General features: G+C 48.3%; 2 protein-coding genes and 1 pseudogene across 6 annotated transcripts in view; 2 read left to right on the top strand and 1 right to left on the bottom strand.

The window, feature by feature from the left end:
• The first annotated feature begins 2,187 nt into the window (after positions 1–2,187).
• On the top strand, positions 2,188–3,185 carry LOC127694984 (protein CCSMST1). The gene is made up of 2 exons (XM_052196821.1): positions 2,188–2,287; positions 2,367–3,185. The coding sequence occupies exons 1-2, from the start codon at positions 2,256–2,258 to the stop codon at positions 2,740–2,742; spliced, it is 408 nt and encodes a 135-aa protein (XP_052052781.1). The 5' UTR covers positions 2,188–2,255; the 3' UTR covers positions 2,743–3,185.
• A 2,970-nt stretch (positions 3,186–6,155) lies between these two features.
• The window catches only part of Unkl (unk like zinc finger), a 46,791-nt gene continuing 35,636 nt past the window's right edge, over positions 6,156–17,310 (top strand). For 3 of the 5 annotated variants that reach the window (XM_052197792.1, XM_052197791.1, XM_052197790.1), the window contains exons 1-2: positions 6,156–6,249; positions 7,187–7,396. In XM_052197792.1, the coding sequence (XP_052053752.1) occupies positions 6,173–6,249; positions 7,187–7,396 (287 nt within the window). In that variant the 5' untranslated portion in view covers positions 6,156–6,172. The remainder of the gene's footprint in view (positions 6,250–7,186; positions 7,397–17,310) is intronic. The other 2 variants (XM_052197794.1, XM_052197793.1) reach the window with 2 other exon arrangements.
• LOC127693429 (tubulin-specific chaperone A-like) lies at positions 10,411–12,092 on the bottom strand (annotated as a pseudogene).

Below are 17,310 nucleotides of genomic sequence, written 5' to 3'. Positions count from 1 at the left end.
TCCCTCTTGAGACTGAGATGGGCTCATTGGTCATTGTCAGAGGCTAGCCCACCCCAGGGTGAAACTCTAACTCTTGCTCTACCTCCTTGTTCTGGTCCCCTGGGCTGTCCTGTGCAGCTTGAGCCTGGCTCCCCTACAGTGTCCAATCCAGGAAGCCTAGTTCCCTTTTTACACTTTAGGGTCCTTGAGCTCCAGCATTTTCTCGAAGCTCCCCCTGGCTTGCACGTTACAGGAAAGTGGTGGAGCAGTGCGGGGTTCTGTGATGGAACAGGTGGGGTGGGGCCCAGGGAGGAGGACCTGGGTAGACAGGTGCCTCTGTTGACACAGCAGCTCTTAGCCAGGGTCCTGGGTTGGGCCTCTCAGTGTGTGTGTGGGGACTCACAGGTGTTGCTGGGCTCTGACATCTCCATCACTGCTCCTGCTCTAACTCAGTGAGAGCGCCTTGGGCAAGAACAGAGTGTGAAGCTTTTCCCATTAAGTGGGCACTAGAGAACAGCAGGACCCTCACAGGAGGGTCCTGATTTTGTTCCATCCTGGGCCAGATTACAGCTCACAGTAAAGGGATTTCCCAGGGCCCTCTCTTGCCCACAAAGCAGTAAGCACCCAAAAGCTACAGTCACCTTCAGTATGACAGACTGAGTGTGCTGCCCCAGGTGGGAGACCTTGAGCAAAGAGGGCAAACCCAGGTCACAAGGTCCCAGCCTTCCTCACTTGCAGGGAACAAGGCAGGCGAGTGTGCAGGCTGCTCACAAATCCTGCAGTGGGAACAGGTATAAACTTACCCACCAAGCTTCTGGATCTAATTGATTTCAGGTCCCGGTCTCCCTGCATGGGGAGAAGTTCAAGTCTGGCCCGCCAGCAGAGGAGTTCCAAGTGAAGACAGGACATTTGGGCTGAGTTTTTGTAGCCTAGCAGAACTTGCCTTCAGGAGCCAGGTTGCTGCTCTGTAAGTTGTGTCTCTCTCCTCTATGGGGCCTAGTGAAAGGCACCCTCTACCTTCTTGGAGTGCTGTGTAAGACTGGGCCTGGCTCTAGCAGGAATGTCTACATCACTAACAGTCAGGGGCCGAAGGGTCATTTTCCTGCCTAACTTTTCCCTTTCCATGCTTTGGTGCCCTCAGACACTATCTGCTGAGTAAAATAAATCATGGGGACTCTTCTTGCCCAGAAACAATCCTAGGTTTTCTGGGACTCACAGTGATCTGGCCCATGAGATAGAGGTGTTTTTTTGTTTGTTTTGTTTTGCTGTTTTGTTTTTGTCTATGTGACTGGTTTACAGACCAAAATTAATTCAGAGTGACAGTCATTAGTGGGCCCTGTGGTAAGGCCAGGTGTAATATAAGTCACTCTAGCTTCTATGCAGCATAGGTACTAAGAAGACACCATTATGACTGATCCTGGTTATTATTATTATTTATTATTATTTTGTATTTGGGTTGTCAAGCTGTGTAGTACAAGCTGGCTCGGAACCAGTGATCCTCTTGTTTCTGTCTCCACAGTTTTGGGATTATAAGGTTGTCTAGTTGATTCTGAAGATGCACTTAGCTTCAATCAGCTTCCAGTTCAAAACGCCAGGCGCACAGTGGTAAGCTACGGGTGTGTGTGTAATTTCAGATTCTCCTCCCTGGAAGGTAGTAGGCTGTCTGAGGTCTAGTCAGCCTACGGTCTACACAGCCATTTCCATTCTCCCTGAAGGCAAATGGACTCTGGGGACCTGGGATAATCTAGGTGGAAGTCACACCACAATATGTTTCTACGAGCCTTTTTAAGAGGACGGCGGGGCCATGAGGCATCTAAGGTGCGAGGGCTTCCCTCCTCCGGGCCTGAGAGCCCGGATGTAGCGCTAAGAATGGAAGACACGCTCCTTGAGAACGGGAACCAAGTCCCTCCCGGACGATGGTCCTGGAAAGAAGCCAGAAGATGCCACGGGTTCTCAAATCTGTGGGCATCGTGGTCATCACACTCAACAGTCCTGGGTCAAGCTCTCCGAAAGCCGAGTCGGCTTCACTTTCAATCCGCCGCGCCGGCTCAGATCTCTATGGAGGGACTGAGAACTGCACAAACCCCAAGTTGCCCTGAGGGCCATCAGGGCGGGGCCTGAGACGGAAGAGATCGAGAGAGGAAATGCATCATTTCCGTTGCGCGGCTGGACCCACGTTTTGTAGTCGTGAAATTTGATGTGAAGTCCATCTTCCGGTTTTGTGCGACGGAAGTGACGAAATTGCGGTGCGCCGCAGCGTGCAAGTCGAGGTCGCTATGAACAGTGTCCTGTGCTCACGGGCTGCGGGGTGAGAGCCGCGAGGTGCTGGTGGGTTAGGGCGGGAGGCGGCCGTGGCTGCGGGACGCTTACTGCTGTCTCTCTTCCAGAGCGGTCCGGGCTCTGCGACTCGTGGGCTTGGCTTCGCGAGGCTTGCACCAGCCGCCCCGTGGCCGGTCTCCAGCTCAGCCTGCAGACAGGGAAGAAGAGGAAGACCCCAACCTCCCAATCCAATTTTCCGGCAGCAAAGCCACCCCAATCCGCTGGACGGTGGAACATTCCCTGGGGAAGCAGCAGCAGCGGCCCTGGTGGAAAGTGCTGCCGCTCACCCTCACACTTGTGGCTCTGATCATATGGTGCTACAAGAGGGAAGAGAGCAGCACGGACCAGTGGTTGAGACAGGTGTTGGAAGAGGAGGACGAGGAGGAGCCAGAAGGTCCTCCCGAGGAGCTTGAAGCTCCGGCCCTCCACGGGGCTAGAACGTAACAGGGTGCGTGCTGAGGAAGGGACTAGGCAGCCGTCCTGTTTTGTCGTCAAATTTGACGATTTCTGAACTGGTTCTGCGCATGTCCTCGTTGCTCAAAGGACTTGGATGGCGCTCTTGGCACTGAGACACAAGAACACAGCACAAAATTGGAGGCTCGAAATCTGACCTTTGCTGAACACCAATGCCCAGTGATTACGTCCAAAGAACTTTTGAGGTTCATAGAAAAGGTTTTGGGTGTACCTTGTGCTGCTGACTTTCTGATGTGCTCGTACAGCCCAATCATGTTTCCAGAGCTGTTCTGGTGGAGATGTTACCTGCAGTTCATTCGCTTCCAAGACAGACTAACTGCATTTAAGTGTAATGAGCTATGGTGTGTGCAACATCAGTTGAAGCTATTTTAAAAACTAACAAATGGAAAATATATTTGGTAAAGTCTAATGAACTCAGTTTTCTCACCTCCCGTTTCATCGAGTGGGTTTTGGTTTGTTTTGAGACATAGTCTCCCTGTATAGCTCTGGTGGCCTGGAACTGGCTATGTAATCCAGCCTTGCCTCACTCAGACTTAGAGATCAGCCTGCTTCTGCTGCCATCTTTTTTCCTTCTGTTCTTCATTCCCACTTGAGAACTTAAAAACTTGCCAGAAGTGGTAGTACATGCCTGTAATCTCATCACTTATGAGACTGAGGCAGGAGGATCTTATGTTTAAGGTCTGCTTGGGTGGCCCTGTCTCAAAACAAAACATTTTTCAGTAACATAGTGAGGTTTTTTTTTTTTTTTTTTTGTTTCTGTCTTTACAGTGTTGGGAGTTGAACCCAGGAATCGATTGTGCTAGCCTACCAATGAGCTTTATTTTCAGCCCACATAGAGTTGTTTTTGCAAAAAAATTGTCATATTCCTTGCAGTGGTTTCTCAGGGCTGCCAGGCTGATAACTTCTCAGAAGTGATGTGGGCAGTTGAACTCATGAGCTGAAGTGGGCACACTCTTTTTCTTTCTTTCTTTCCTTTCTTGTTTTTCAAGACAAGGTTTCTTTACGTAGCCCTGGCTGTCCTGGAACTCTGGTTGTAGTCCTAGCTGGCCTTGAATTCAGAGGCAGAGGCTGCCTCTATCTCCTGGGTGGTGTGGAATCAAAGGCATGCGCCACCACACCTGAGCCTGATAGACATCTGATATTTTATTTTATGGATTGATAGGAGAATTGGTTTAGCTGAGCAGTTACCTAAATGTTTATTTTTTTGTGCCATGCTTGTCCTATTTCCCAAATAGATTGTAGCTTGTATTTTCCCTATTGTTTTTAGCCTGGTGTATTCTCTGGGTGAGTGCCCAGTAAACATCAGGTAGGGAGAGGACCTGTAAATATAAGCCAGCTGCATGTACTAGATGGTAGATAACCTGTTGGGCAGAAAGAAATGATTAAAACATGTTCATTTGAGGAAGGAGGAGTTAACCTAACAGACACTTAACAAAATTAGATTTATGTGTATGTCTGTGCATCACATGCATGTCTGGTGCCCATACAGGTAAGAAGAGGGCTTCATATTCCCTGTAACTGGGGTTAAAAAGGGCTATGAGCAACCACGTAGATGCTGGGAACTGAACCTGGATTCTCTGGAAGAGGAGCCATTACTTTTAACCATTGTGACCAATCTCAGCAGCCCTAACAGACACGTTTTGTAAGTTCTTTTTTTTTTTTTTTAATTTTTTTTATTCGATATAATTTATTTACATTTCAAATGATTTCCCCTTTTCTAGCCCCCCCCCCCCCCACTCCCCGAAAGTCCCGTAAGCCCCCTTCTCTTCCCCTGTCCTCCCTCCCACCCCTTCCCAGTTCCCCGTTCTGGTTTTGCCGAATACTGTTTCACTGAGTCTTTCCAGAACCAGGGACCGCTCCTCCTTCTTCTTGTATCTCATTTGATGTGTGTAAGTTCTTAAAAATGGAAAGTCTCAGTAGTGTTGAAAGTGAGCTGTTACACAGGAGAACCTGTTAGCTTTGTTTTAAGCCCTAGCCCTTTAGTAGCAACTTCAATAAAAGGACACTTCTGGCCCTTATGTGGGTGTCGCAGGTGATGTCTGCAAAGGAATAAACACATCTTTTGATGAGACACCTTTGTTCCTGTCCACAGTAAAGGACGTTAAGTTCCACCATCTCTGCCATCTCCTCTCTGCCACACCTTACGGAGCCAGGTCTGCTGTACTACGCGTTCCTTAGGTTGCCTTGTGTTGTGTGTTGCTCCAAGCTGGAGTTTGGGGCGGACCTAGTTTTCATTTCCGGTTCCTTGGCAGTCTGTCTGCCCTCCCCTGCTTGCTCATTCTTCTACTTGATCTTTGAAAAGACAATGTTCCTGTTTGCTGGAACTGGCCTACAACTCACTGTCCGCATGCCTGTGCAACCATTAAAATAAGTCCTTTACCATAAGTTAATTTCAGGGTTTGCGGGCTAGGGATGATGCTCAGTGGTAGAGTTCTTGGCTAGCACACGCATGGCCCTGGGGTCTACTTTTAGCAGCCAAACCAAAATAAACTCCCAAAAGCTGTCAACAACTCAAAAAGAATTTGTCTACAAAATGTCATATGAAGAAGTTAGCAATCCTACCAGCAAGTGGTAATTTTACCTTATTAGTGTTTTAAAATATAGTTTACATACGTGGACCATGTCTCTTTATATTTTAGATCATGTTTCTGGAAATGGAATAGATTTTCTGTAATCCTTTCTGAACATCCCTTTCCTTTCCGTCCATTCCTTTCAGAACACTTGTGGCTTTGCTGCTCAGACTTTATCCCTCAGAGCACCCCCCGCTGTTAGCTGAGGACCTGTGGTCACTTTTCTTTGCATTTACAATGTTTCATGCCACATGGTTACACACTAGTGAATGCTAGCCCTCGAGTCTCCTGAATTAATCCTACCACTTGCTGAGCCCTGCCCCCCCCCCCACGTGCAGTTAGCATTCTGTGGATTCCAGATCACTCTGATTCAGTGACCATCCTGTACATCCTTCAACCGATGGGCTCATCTGGCAGCCTCTTATTCTGTGTTTTTAAACAAGTGGTTCAACAGAATTCACACTCGAATCATCCTTAAATTCACAAATTTAATAAAGGGGCGACCATCGCCACAGTGTAATTATACACCGTTTCTTGCTAAAAGAAACCTGTGCCCAAGAGCAGCTCTGGACACAGAGGCCCTCCTGGGGAGTCTACACCAACGGGCGTGTCCCGCTTTGCGACTGTAACCTGCTGCCGCGGTGGGCCGGCAGAGCCTGTGTGTCACCCCCGCCGCACAGCGCGCGTGGGCGAGGGGTCGACGGGGGCGTGGCCGGCGCGGCGTGCCCGGGGGTGTGGCCGGCGCGGCGGGGGGCGCAGGGGGCTCGGTGCGGGGGGGAGATCCGGGGGCGCCGGCGCGGCGCATGCGCGCTGCATTGTTTTGACTGAAAATGCCGTCGGTTTCGAAAGCGGCGGCGGCGGCGCTGAGCGGGTCCCCCCCGCAGACCGAGAAACCAACCCACTACAGGTCAGTGCCTGGGCTGCGGTCCGTGGCCTCTGGGCGCTGCGGCGCAGAGCAGCGGCCCGCGCGCGCTACGGGCCCGGGTGTCGCCGCTGAGAGTGCGCCCCGCCCGCGCCCCCGCCGCCAGCCCTTGCGGGTCACGCCGTCCGTGCGCGGGCCGCCGCCTAAGGTGGAGTGGCGGCGCCCAGGGTTTTCGGTGACCCCTGGCTTGGGGGCTGGACTTGCTCCTGGTCTCCGGCGACCCCGCGCGCCAGACTGGAGTCTGGGGAAACAGCGCCTGCGTTCGTAGCTCAGGGCCGCGCCTGGGCTGGAGGTGGGCGCACGGCCATCCGGACTTAGGCAGTCGCCGCCTGAGATTGAGAGGCGGTGCCCGGGGTCTGGGGTGACCTCTGGGTTGGGGGCGAAGCCGCACCTAGAGTCCAGTGGCCGCTTGGGTTGTGAACCTGGGGGTCGCTTCTGCGGCGCCGAAGAGGGGTTGCGCCTGGTGTGGGCGGGTGGCGCTGGCAGTCCATCTGGAACCTGTGAAGGGAGGCGAGCGGGAGTCAGGAGACCGGGACTGAGGATTGAGAGGTGGCTCCAGGGGTCAGGGACTAGAAGGGGGCGGAGAATGGAGTGTAGTTCTGTAGAGTTACCTGGAATCAGAGTTGGTGATGGCCTGCAAGGAGGTCTATGCCTTGTGTCCGGGAACCTTCCTTATCTGGGAACTGGGAAGTGGTGTTTGGGGGTCAGGGAACCAAGACTCTGCCTGGCTCTCTGAAGTTACCTGATCTCCAGGGTGGGGAGTGACACACGGGTGCTTTGAAAAAGGGAGGGTACCGGGCCTTGGCAGTCATGGACTTGGGGTGGGGGTGGGAGAGGTTCGCGTCTGGGACCCTGCCCCGCCGCATCCCAGGGGCCTCCAGCCGGCGGCGGCTGCGGCCCGCAACGCTGTTTGTCTTTTTAGGTATCTAAAGGAGTTTAGGACAGAGCAGTGCTCCCTGTTTTTGCAGCATAAGTGCAGCCAGCACAGGCCGTTCACCTGTTTCCATTGGCATTTCCTAAATCAGCGTCGGCGCAGACCGCTCCGACGACGCGATGGCACCTTCAACTACAGCCCGGACGTTTACTGTTCCAAGTACGACGAGGCCACCGGCCTGTGCCCCGATGGTGATGAGTAAGTGGGGCTCCGGCGGGTGGCTCCTGGTCTTTCCTCGGACGGGTGTTGACTCTCTGATCAACAGGTTTTTGAGGTTTTTGGTTTTTGTTTTGAGACAGGGTGTCTTTATGTGGCCCTGGCTGTCCTGAAACACTATGTAGACCAGGCTGGCCTCAAACTTATAGTAATGCCTGTCTTGGTCCCTTAAAGTGCTGGGATTAAAGGTGTATGCCACCACACTGGTCTCCTTGGTTCTTTTTAACATCTACTACCTGTAGAGGGGCACCTCATTTTTATTCAAGACTTTCAGGGGTCAGCAGAATATGTGTGCTTGAGGGGTTTCCCGTTTGTAGGCTAGTTTCCTAGAAGATTGTGTATGTGTGTTATAGGGGAAAATCTTTGGTAATTCAAACTGATTTTGATTTACTTCCCACCCTTATCCCATCCAATGCTCTACTTTAAAATCAGCCCATGTTTTGCAGCTATCTGATTTGAAACGGTTTTGTACAGTCAGTTGTAAGCATGTCATGTGTAACATGTAAATGTGGAATATTTACTTGCTGCATATTTATTTTAAAGAAGGGTAGCAGGATTGTTGTTCTGATAAGGATTTATGAGATGATTTTACTTTTTACTATTAACAATAAGCTATTGGGGGCTGGAGAGATGGTTCAGTGGGTAAGAGCACCGACTGCTCTTCCGAAGGTCATGAGTTCAAATCCCAGCAACCACATGGTAGCTCACAACCACCCGAAAAGAGATCTGACGCCCTCTTCCGGTGTCTGAAAACAGCTACAGTATACTTACATATAATAAATAAATAAATCTTAAAAAAAAAAAACAATAAGCTATTGAATATGGATTGGAGCCTGATCTGGCTTATGCAGGAAAGGACTCAACGCTGAGATACAATCAGCACATTTGTTGTTGTTGTTGTTGTTGTTTAATATGGTAGGAAAGTTGTTTTATTTGCACCTTGTCATTTATGTAACACTTTCGGGTTTTAATAAGTCAAGGTTTTGTTTGGGTTGGTTTATATTTTACAAGTTTCCTAATGGTGTTATGAGCAGATGTCTTTTATTTGTGTGCATGTGTGTGCTTACGTGTGCAGGTGCAGAGCGTGTGGTTGCTTGTGCGTCAGTGCATACACATATGATTAGAGTTCACAGGTTAACCTCCCATGTTGTTCCTCACTTTGTTTTAAAATAGGGCCTCTAACTGGCCTGGAGCCGCTTAAACAGGCCAGGCTGGTTGGCCAGCCAGCAGGGGCCAGGCGCCATCTGTCTCTGCCTCCCTAACATTGGGATTACAAGTGTGTGCCACTGTGGCCAGTGGTGGTTGTTGTTGTTGTTGTAGTTTTATTGTTTTGTTTTGTTTTTAATCCTACTCAGGTCTTTATGATTTCAAGGCAAGCAGTCTACTGCCCCAGCTCCCTCCAGCTCCCAACATCTTGGTTTTGAAATAATGAAGACAGAGAAAGTCCAAGTGAGACTGTGTGCAGAGGGAGGTGGAATCAGGAGGTGTTAAGTTCTTCCTTTGGGCAGTTTGGGCATGTGGGGGGTGGGGTAGCTTCCTGTCCTGAGGTGAAGTATTGGTCTCTCCCCCAACCCCCCAAGACAGGGTTTCATTGTGTAGCCTTGGCTGTTTTGGAACTTACTCTGTAAGAACTCTGTGAGTTCTGGCTGTCCTCCTGAACTCAGATCCACTTGGCTTCTGCCTCCCAAGTGCTAGAACTAAAAGTGCTTCCACCACTGCTTGTTAACAGTCTCTGTCTTAAAGGCTTGGTTTCTTGACACTTTGGAGGGATTTGGTGCCTGTCAATTTGTCACAATAGCCATACATAATTGTTCTGCTGCTGATTCTTTTTTAAATTTAGTTTTGTTTATTTTATTTACTTTCTTTTAATTATAGAATAGGGGAAAATATGAATGTTTTCATATATATGTTGTTAGGGAGAGAACCCAAGGGCCAACCCTCTTCCACTGATGTATATCCTTGGTTTTCCTCAGTGTCTGACTATGTAGCTCTGAGTAGCCTAGAACTTGGTGCATAGATCAGGCTAGCCTAGAACTCCCAAAGATTGCTTGCCCAAAGGTATTCACCACCATAGTGGGCTTTGTTTGTTTTGGTTTGTTTTTGAGATAGGGTTTTTTTGTATAGCCCTGACTGTCCTGGAACTCAGGTTGTTGGCTAGGCAGACCTCAGACTCACAGAGATCCTCCTGCCTCTGTCTCCTGAGTGCTGGGATTAAAGGCAAGCACCATCATTGCCAGGCTCACTGATCTTTTTTCAAGATTGTATGTTTAATTTTGTGTGCATGTGCACATGAGTGCAGAAGCCCACAGAGACTGGAGGATCTGCTGGCCCTCGGGTTACAGGTAGCTGGGAGCTACTCAGTGTGTGTTCTGTTCTGGAAACTCAACTTGGATCCTCTGCAAGGGCAGTCCATGGTCCTAACTGCTGAGCCATCTCTCCAGCCCCTCACAGAAAGACTTTAAATGTATATATAGTTGCTGTTAATGTAGCTTGAGGGCCAAGTTAGATAAATAGTGCTGTCTGCTGAGCTTCAGTTACAGTGTTAGAGAGCCAGCAGTGGAGTTAGTGGGCAAAAGCATTTGCTGCCAAGCAAGGATTGACTTAAACTTTATCCTAGGGACTTGCATAAGGAAGAAGAAAATTCATACAAGTTATCCTCTGACTTCTGTACATATGCTATAGCACATATGCATGTTTGCAACTGCGCGCACGTGCGCGCGCACGCGCGCGCACACACACACACACATACACTCTTTAAATACATACAATAGATTTATTTTTAAATGTAGTCTTTATGTAGTCCTGGCTGTCCTGGAACTCACTATGTAGATCAGGCTGGCTTTGAACTCACAGAGATCCATCTGCCTCTTCCTCCTAAGTGCTAGGTTGAAGGCATTCAACCACCTGTGGTATATAATATACCAAAGCTGTGCTACTTACATCCTCTTGAACTGGTTCCTTTAGAAGACAGGTGACTGTCTGGCTGAGACCCAGGATCAGTTCCTAATTTTCCATGTTCTTTTGGTCACCTTGGGGCTGCCGCTACCTGAGCTTGCAGGAGGAATACATGAGGTGAGTGGTACCAGCCTCGCCTGACCTCGACCTAGAGTATGGCCTGTGGATGTCTCCTGGTATTCCGGAGCGGTAATTTAAATTTGTGAAAAGAAAGCATGTTTTTGGCTAAAGGGTTGGTTCAGTGCTTAAGAGCACTGGGCTCAGTTCCCAGCACCCACATGGTAGTTCACAACCCACTTAGGACTCCAGGTCCAGGGAATCTTGACACTCAACTGAAGTCTGCAGGTGCCAAGCACACACACATTATACAGACAAACATGAGGACATGACACTCAAAACACATACAATAAAATGAATCTAAAAAGAAAAAAAAAATCAACCATGTCTCAGACAGTTTGTGGTTCTGAAACTGGTTGTCCTGGTATTGGAGCATGTCACAGTTGGGCATCCGCAGTGTGTCCATTTTTACTGGAATGAAGTGTGCTGCACTGACCACTGACCACGCTACAGCTGGTCCTCTTTAGCTGTGTACAAATGGTAATGAACTACATACAGTAAGACATGTTAACTGACATTTTGTCTTAGGGAAGATGTTTGCTTGCCGCTTATCTAGAGCACATGGAATGATTTGCCCCTCAGGAAGCATTCGACAGGCTGCCTCCACGGGGAATCTCTGCTTAGTAATTACTAAGGACTTCCCCCATCGCTGCACATGTGGAATGGGTGGAGTTTTTCTTATTGAATTGCATCTTCTGAATTGTGCAGGGTTGCCATAGAAATTATAAATTAGATAGTACCTTCCAGAACAGTGATGGTGGGGCTTTCCCTTTATTTCAGGGTCTTGAATTTATTTTATTTTTTGCATAGTACTACCAAGCAGCTAAGAAACATTTATTGTAGTACTGAAGTAGAATGCAGGTCCTCAGGAAAGCTAGGGTTAACCTCTGAGCCCCTTGCCTAGCCCCACACATCCGTTATTTTACAGCATTGCCATTTCTTAGAGTAAAGCCCCTTTAGTCAGCGAGTAGTAGAGTGAGTACTCGATTATTCTTTTTTTTAGATGAACTCATTTATTTGACACATTCAGTTATACAAAGAAAAATATATGCAGCTGCATAAAAAGAGCCACGTTTTCATATTATTAAACACAGCAGTGAGTGAAAATAACGAATTGTAGAATGGACCCCAGGATTTAATGCAAAAAAAAAAAAACCAGGAAAAAAAAAAAACCAAAAAATACAAAGCCCATCCCATACAGAAACATGTCAGGCTTCAGCTTCACGGAATCCAGCACTACACGGGCTGCCTCTTGCTCCTCAGCTTCCTCCAAGTCCTTTTCACCTTTTAACATCTGCTGAAGATTCATCTGTGCAGCCTCTAGCCGACCCTCCTGGACTCTTGCAGGATCTCTGCCTGCTTCTTAATGGCGTAGTTTCCACCATCTTCAGCCTTCAGGTTTTCAGTCTTCTCACTGCTTTGCTTCTTTTTCCTACATCACTTTTTCTTTGACCAATCGCTTCACCACTCCGGTCTTGATCTTGATCTGCCTCAAGATCAACCGACTCTGCGTGGGTCGGCCATGGTCCCTGAAGTGCTGCAGGAAGGAGAAGCCGCACTCCCTTATTCTTGATGTGGGCTCAGCCCTTCCTGGGGCTTCCCCCATCCCCCCAACCCCCACCCCCGATCCAGGAGAGCAGTACTGGAGCATGTCTCTGTGGCCCTCTTCTATCCTCACCCTTCCTTCTGGCTTTCCTACCTTCCCTCACTCAGCGAGTGCCCTCTTCCCTCCCTCTTCATCTCTCCCTACAGAGCCCTCCCACTTCTCTCTTGTGGACACGCCCTCACTTGTGGACATGGGAAAGCTTGCTGTCAAACAGTCCCGTGGTTAAGATTCCAGATGCACTCTTTCCCAGTAGGTAGCTGTCTTAGGGTTTCATTGCTGTGAAGACGCCATAATCAGGACAACTCTAATAAAGACAAACATTTAATTGGGGCTGGCTCGCAGTTTCAGAGGTTTAGTTCATTACTGTCATGGCGGGGAGCATGGTGGTGTGCAGACAGATATGGTGCTGGAGAAGGAGCTGAGAGGTCTACACCTTGATCCGTAGGCTGCAGGAGACTGTATTGGTAGCTTGAGTATAGGAGACCTCAAAGCCCACCCCCACAGTGACACACTTCCTCCAGCAAAGTCATAATAGCACCTAATAGTGCTACTCCTTGTGGGCCTCTGGGGGCCAGTTACATGCAAACTCCCACAGTGGTCACCCGTTGCTGCCACCTGTTCAGCCTATTCTTTGGTAACTATTGGCGCCCTACAGACTACTTCACTGCAGGTTTTGGCTCTAAAGGGGACTTCCTGCTTCATTCCATCCTGGCTGACAAATTAACTTGCCCTTAGTTCTGGTGGGCATGACCTTTCCCAGGATGGGCTTTACGTGATCGCTGAGGGTCATGTGGTGGGCCTTGCCCCTGTGGGGATTGGCCTTCAGGCTCCGTATGGCCTGCTTAGGTTGGCCGGCAAACCAGCTAGTGGTGGATGTGTTTCCCAAGCCTGCTAGGCAGCAGCTAGGGCAGGTGGTTGGGTTACATTCATATCTGTGCATATCCAGCACAGGTGCTCCTGAGGCTACAAGCAAAGTCTCTGTCTCTGTCTGTCTGTCTGTCTCTCTGTTTTCTGGAGACAGGGTCTTACACTATGTAACTTTGACTGACTTTAAACTTACATAGATCTGCCTGTCTCCTGTCTCTGCCTCCCACATGCTTAAAGTCATGAGCCACCACAACCAGTACCTCTCCTTTAGGTAGTGTTCAGGGAGGAGAATGGGACTGGTACACAGGACAGAAGCACTCCATTATTACGGGAGGCCAGGTCTGGTACCTCCATGGGATCAGGTGCGCACTACTTGGTAAGATTAGGTGTTTTGAGTATGTCTTACTGAACTGTAGCAGGCAAAGACTCTCATAGAGAGCCAGGAGTGTGTCTTCATGGTTGTTCAGATGGGGAAGATTCAAGTGGCCCCCACTGTGTGCCTGCTAGCTATTGTCTGATTTAGGCACCGTCCCTGGCGGAGTAGCTGGCTAAAAGTTTCCGTTTGACTTGTTTACACTAAAAATTGCATTCAGGAATTTGATGCAACTTTGCTGTGAGTTTGGTTTAGTTTGGTTTGGGTTTGTTGTTCAGACAGGTTTTCACTCTGCAACACAAAGTGTGTCTGACCTTTTGGCAGTCCTCCTGCCTCAGCCACTGTGCTGCTAGAATTATAAGTAAGCTCCCACACCCTGCTTGCTTTGCCTTTTCTGAGCAGCGGGCCTCATTTCCCTACTTGGTTCATGGGGCAGCTCCCCTCTCCACTGTCTCCTAAGGACATTTGAGGCATCTGGGAACAGAGATGTTGTCTAGATGGGCTTCTGGAGCAAGGGGATGGTTTTTCATTGTGGCTCCTGATAAAACTGTCTTGGTCAGTGTTCTATTGCTGTGATGAGATACAATAACCACAGCAACTCTTATAAAAGAAAACATTTAATTGGGGCTGACTTACACTTTCAGAGGATTAGTCTGTTATCATAGCAGGAAACATGGTGCCACACAGGCAGACATGGTGCTGGGAAAGAACTGAGTGTTCTACATCCAGATCTAAAGACAGCAGGAAGAGAGAAATACTAGCCTTGGCTTAGACTTGAACCTCAATGCCCACTAATGACACACTTCCTTCAACGAGGCCATACTTCCTAATCCCTTTTAAGTAATGCCACTCCCTGATGACCAAGCATTCAGATACATGAGTCTATGGGAACTGGTTTTGTTTTTGTTTTTATTATAAAATTTATTTTATTTTATTTTATTTTATTTTATTTGAGTACACTGTAGCTGTCTTCAGACACACCAGAAGAGGGCATCAGATCCTATTATAGATGGTTGTGAGCCACCATGTGGTTGCTGGAAACTGAACTCAGGACCTCTGGAAGAGCAGTTGGTGCTCTTAATTGCTGAGCCATCTCTCCAGCCCCATCATGGGGACTGTTTTGGTTTTTTGTTTTTGTTTGTTTGTTTGTTTGTTTTTTTGAGACAGGGTTTCTCTGTGTAGACCTGGCTGTCCTGGAACTCACTTTGTAGACCAGGCTGCCCTCTAACTCAGAAATCCGCCTGCCTCTGCCTCCCATGTGCTGGGATTAAAGGCATGCGCCGCCACCGCCTGGCGACTGTTCTTATTCAAACTCTTCCACCTATTGGAACTTGCTGGGTTCCTCCTCCTCCTCCTCCTCCTCTTCCTCATCTTTCTCCTCCTCCTCCTCTTCTTCCTTCTCCTTTTCCTCTTCCTCTTCTTCCTCCTCTTCCCTCTTCCTCCTCTTCCTCCTCTTCTTCCTCTTCCTCTTCTTCCTCCTGATTTACAAAGTCCAGCCTGATTTACAAAGCAAAGTCCCAGGCAGCCAGGCCTACATAGTGAGACCCTGTCTCAAAGAAATAAAAAGGACAACTTGTGAGGCCTAGGGCTTGTATGAAAGCTAGCCTCCCTCTGAGCTGAGTGTGTGCTGCCAACCCTTTGCCATGAGTGGAGCATGACCAGCCCTGGGCTGGGGTGTTGTATGTAGGAGTTGTGCCACTGGTGGCTTTGAAGAAAACATGCTCTTTGGGATTTGCAAGGGACTCATGTAAAAAGTGCTTCCAAGGCTACAGGTTCTAGCCACCTAACTCGGTAAGAGCTTGCTTACCTTAGAGTGGAGCAGGGCGCAGAGGAGGTGACAGGAGGAAGCTCCTGAAAGATGTCAGCTTGGAGGACAGGGACATCAGCTTAAAATGTGCATAGTTGTTAGTAAATTGCATCTTTCAAGCTGAAGTCTCTTAGAGGATGTCCCTGGAAGGACCGTTTAGTTTGTCAAATGTCCCTGTGTTTCTATGTGCAGTAATCCCCGAAGATCTCTTTTGGGAGATGTCATGCCAAAGCCAGCCGCATTGAGTTTTTGAATTAAATTAATTGCATTGGGTTAAATATGTAAATCAGGTTGGCAGAACTTGCAATCTCTACCTCCCAAATGCTGGGACTAAGACACACCCATCATGGAGGCAGTTCTTTTACAGGCTCAACTTGGAGGTCATGGAGTAGTGGACAGTGGCTGCCTGGCCAAGCAGAAAAGAGTGCCAGGTAGTGGGAGTGCGACTGACCTAGGGAGAAATCTCAGCCGGTGCTCTGGTTGCCATGGCAATGGTCCTGGAGTGAGAATCAAGGTGCCCCTCAGCACAAGTCAGAGAAACCTTATGGGAATACACATAAATTTCAGTGTAAAATTGGCAGGATAGATAAGGGTAGTTAAGTTGTCTCTGCATTGTGGAGACCTCTCTAGAGCCCTATCCCTTCGGAGTGATGTTTTTCTCTCCCCATCTTGTCTGACGGATGGCAGTTGGAATGAAAGATTGCTGGAGTGGAGACATCCCTGGGTATTATTGCACAGGCAGATGTGGGCTAGAGTGGAGGTGAGGTCATTCATTATGATTCATGGCTTGTTTGTAGTATTGTCATCATCTGTCTCATGCACACACACACACACACACACACACACACACACAGTGTGAGGCCTCTTTGTTCCATTCTCCTGTTTCTCTAGGTTGCTTATGACTCTTCTGGGAGTATATGGTCTTGGGCCCGTTGTGTGCTTGTGACCTGACATTGCCCTATCTCTTCATTTTTGCCCCAGGTTCAGGCTTGGCTGTTCCTGACCAGGTCTGTGGCCCTGTTAACATACTAAGTCTCCTTTTTCTTGTTCCTGGAAAGCATCAGGATGTGGACCCAGAGGCCACCCCTACCTTCTCTGATAATAACTTGTCAGAAAGAAACAAGGCCTATGTGCATGGCAAGAACACACATTTGTGAATTTTATTGAGGGCTAAGAGTGGTGGTCCACACCTTTAATCCCAGTACTCAGGAGACAGAGGCAGACCTCTGAGTTTGAAGCCAGCTTCATTTACCTAGAGGTTCCAGGCCAGCCAGATCTATGTAGTGAAATTCTGTCTAAAAAAATTTTTTTTAATTCAGAACAGATGAAGTGGCTTAGATAAAGGTTCTTGACACCAAAGAACATTGTGAATTAAGTCCTGGAAATAACAGACTCCTGGGGTTATTAGACACATACAGAAAATAAACAGTGTAATAAAATATTTTTTAGAAAGTAAAAACTTAAAATTTTAATCAAAAAAAAAAAAAAAAAAAAAAAAAGCCCGGCAGTGGTTGCGCACGCCTGTAATCCCAGCACTCTGGGAGGCAGAGGCAGGCGGAATACTGATTTCGAGGCCAGGCTGGTCTACAGAGTGAGTTCCAGGACAGCCAGGGCTATACAGAGAAACCCTGTCTCAAAAAAACCAAATCCAAAAAACCAAAAAAATAGGAAGGAAGGGAGGGAGGGAGGGAGGGAGGGAGGGAGGGAGGGAGGGAGGGGGGAGGGAGGGAAAGAGGGAAAGGGGAGAAAGAAAGAAAGAAAGAAAGAAAGAAAGAAAGAAAGAAAGAAAGAAAGAAAGAAAAGTTAGTAGAGGCCAGGCCTAGTGGCTCATAGTGGGCATGTATCTGTAATTTTGGCACTTGACGGGTGGAGAAAGAATTAGGAGTTCAAGGCCAGCCTGGGATACATACAACCTGTCTCAAAATACAAAGTAGGCAGGAAACTTTACCTTTCAGTTTGAGAGAAGAGATGGGCACAGCTTTGGCAGCTGCTTGCCTCTTATGTCATGTAGCTCCTAGAGATCCTAGAGATCCTAGGTGGATCTCTGAAGTTGGAGGCCAGACTGGTCTCTAGAGAGAGCCTGTACATTTTTCAAGAATCAAAAGTCTCTATCTTTATCTGATGTCATGGATTTTGGCACAGCCATTAATAATAATAAGGATAATGTCTTA

Source organism: Apodemus sylvaticus, chromosome 10 (genome assembly GCF_947179515.1).
Source record: "Apodemus sylvaticus chromosome 10, mApoSyl1.1, whole genome shotgun sequence".
Classification (NCBI taxonomy): Eukaryota; Metazoa; Chordata; class Mammalia; order Rodentia; family Muridae; genus Apodemus; species Apodemus sylvaticus.
Note: the sequence above shows the minus strand (reverse complement) of the source record. Positions and strands in the feature narration are given on the sequence as shown.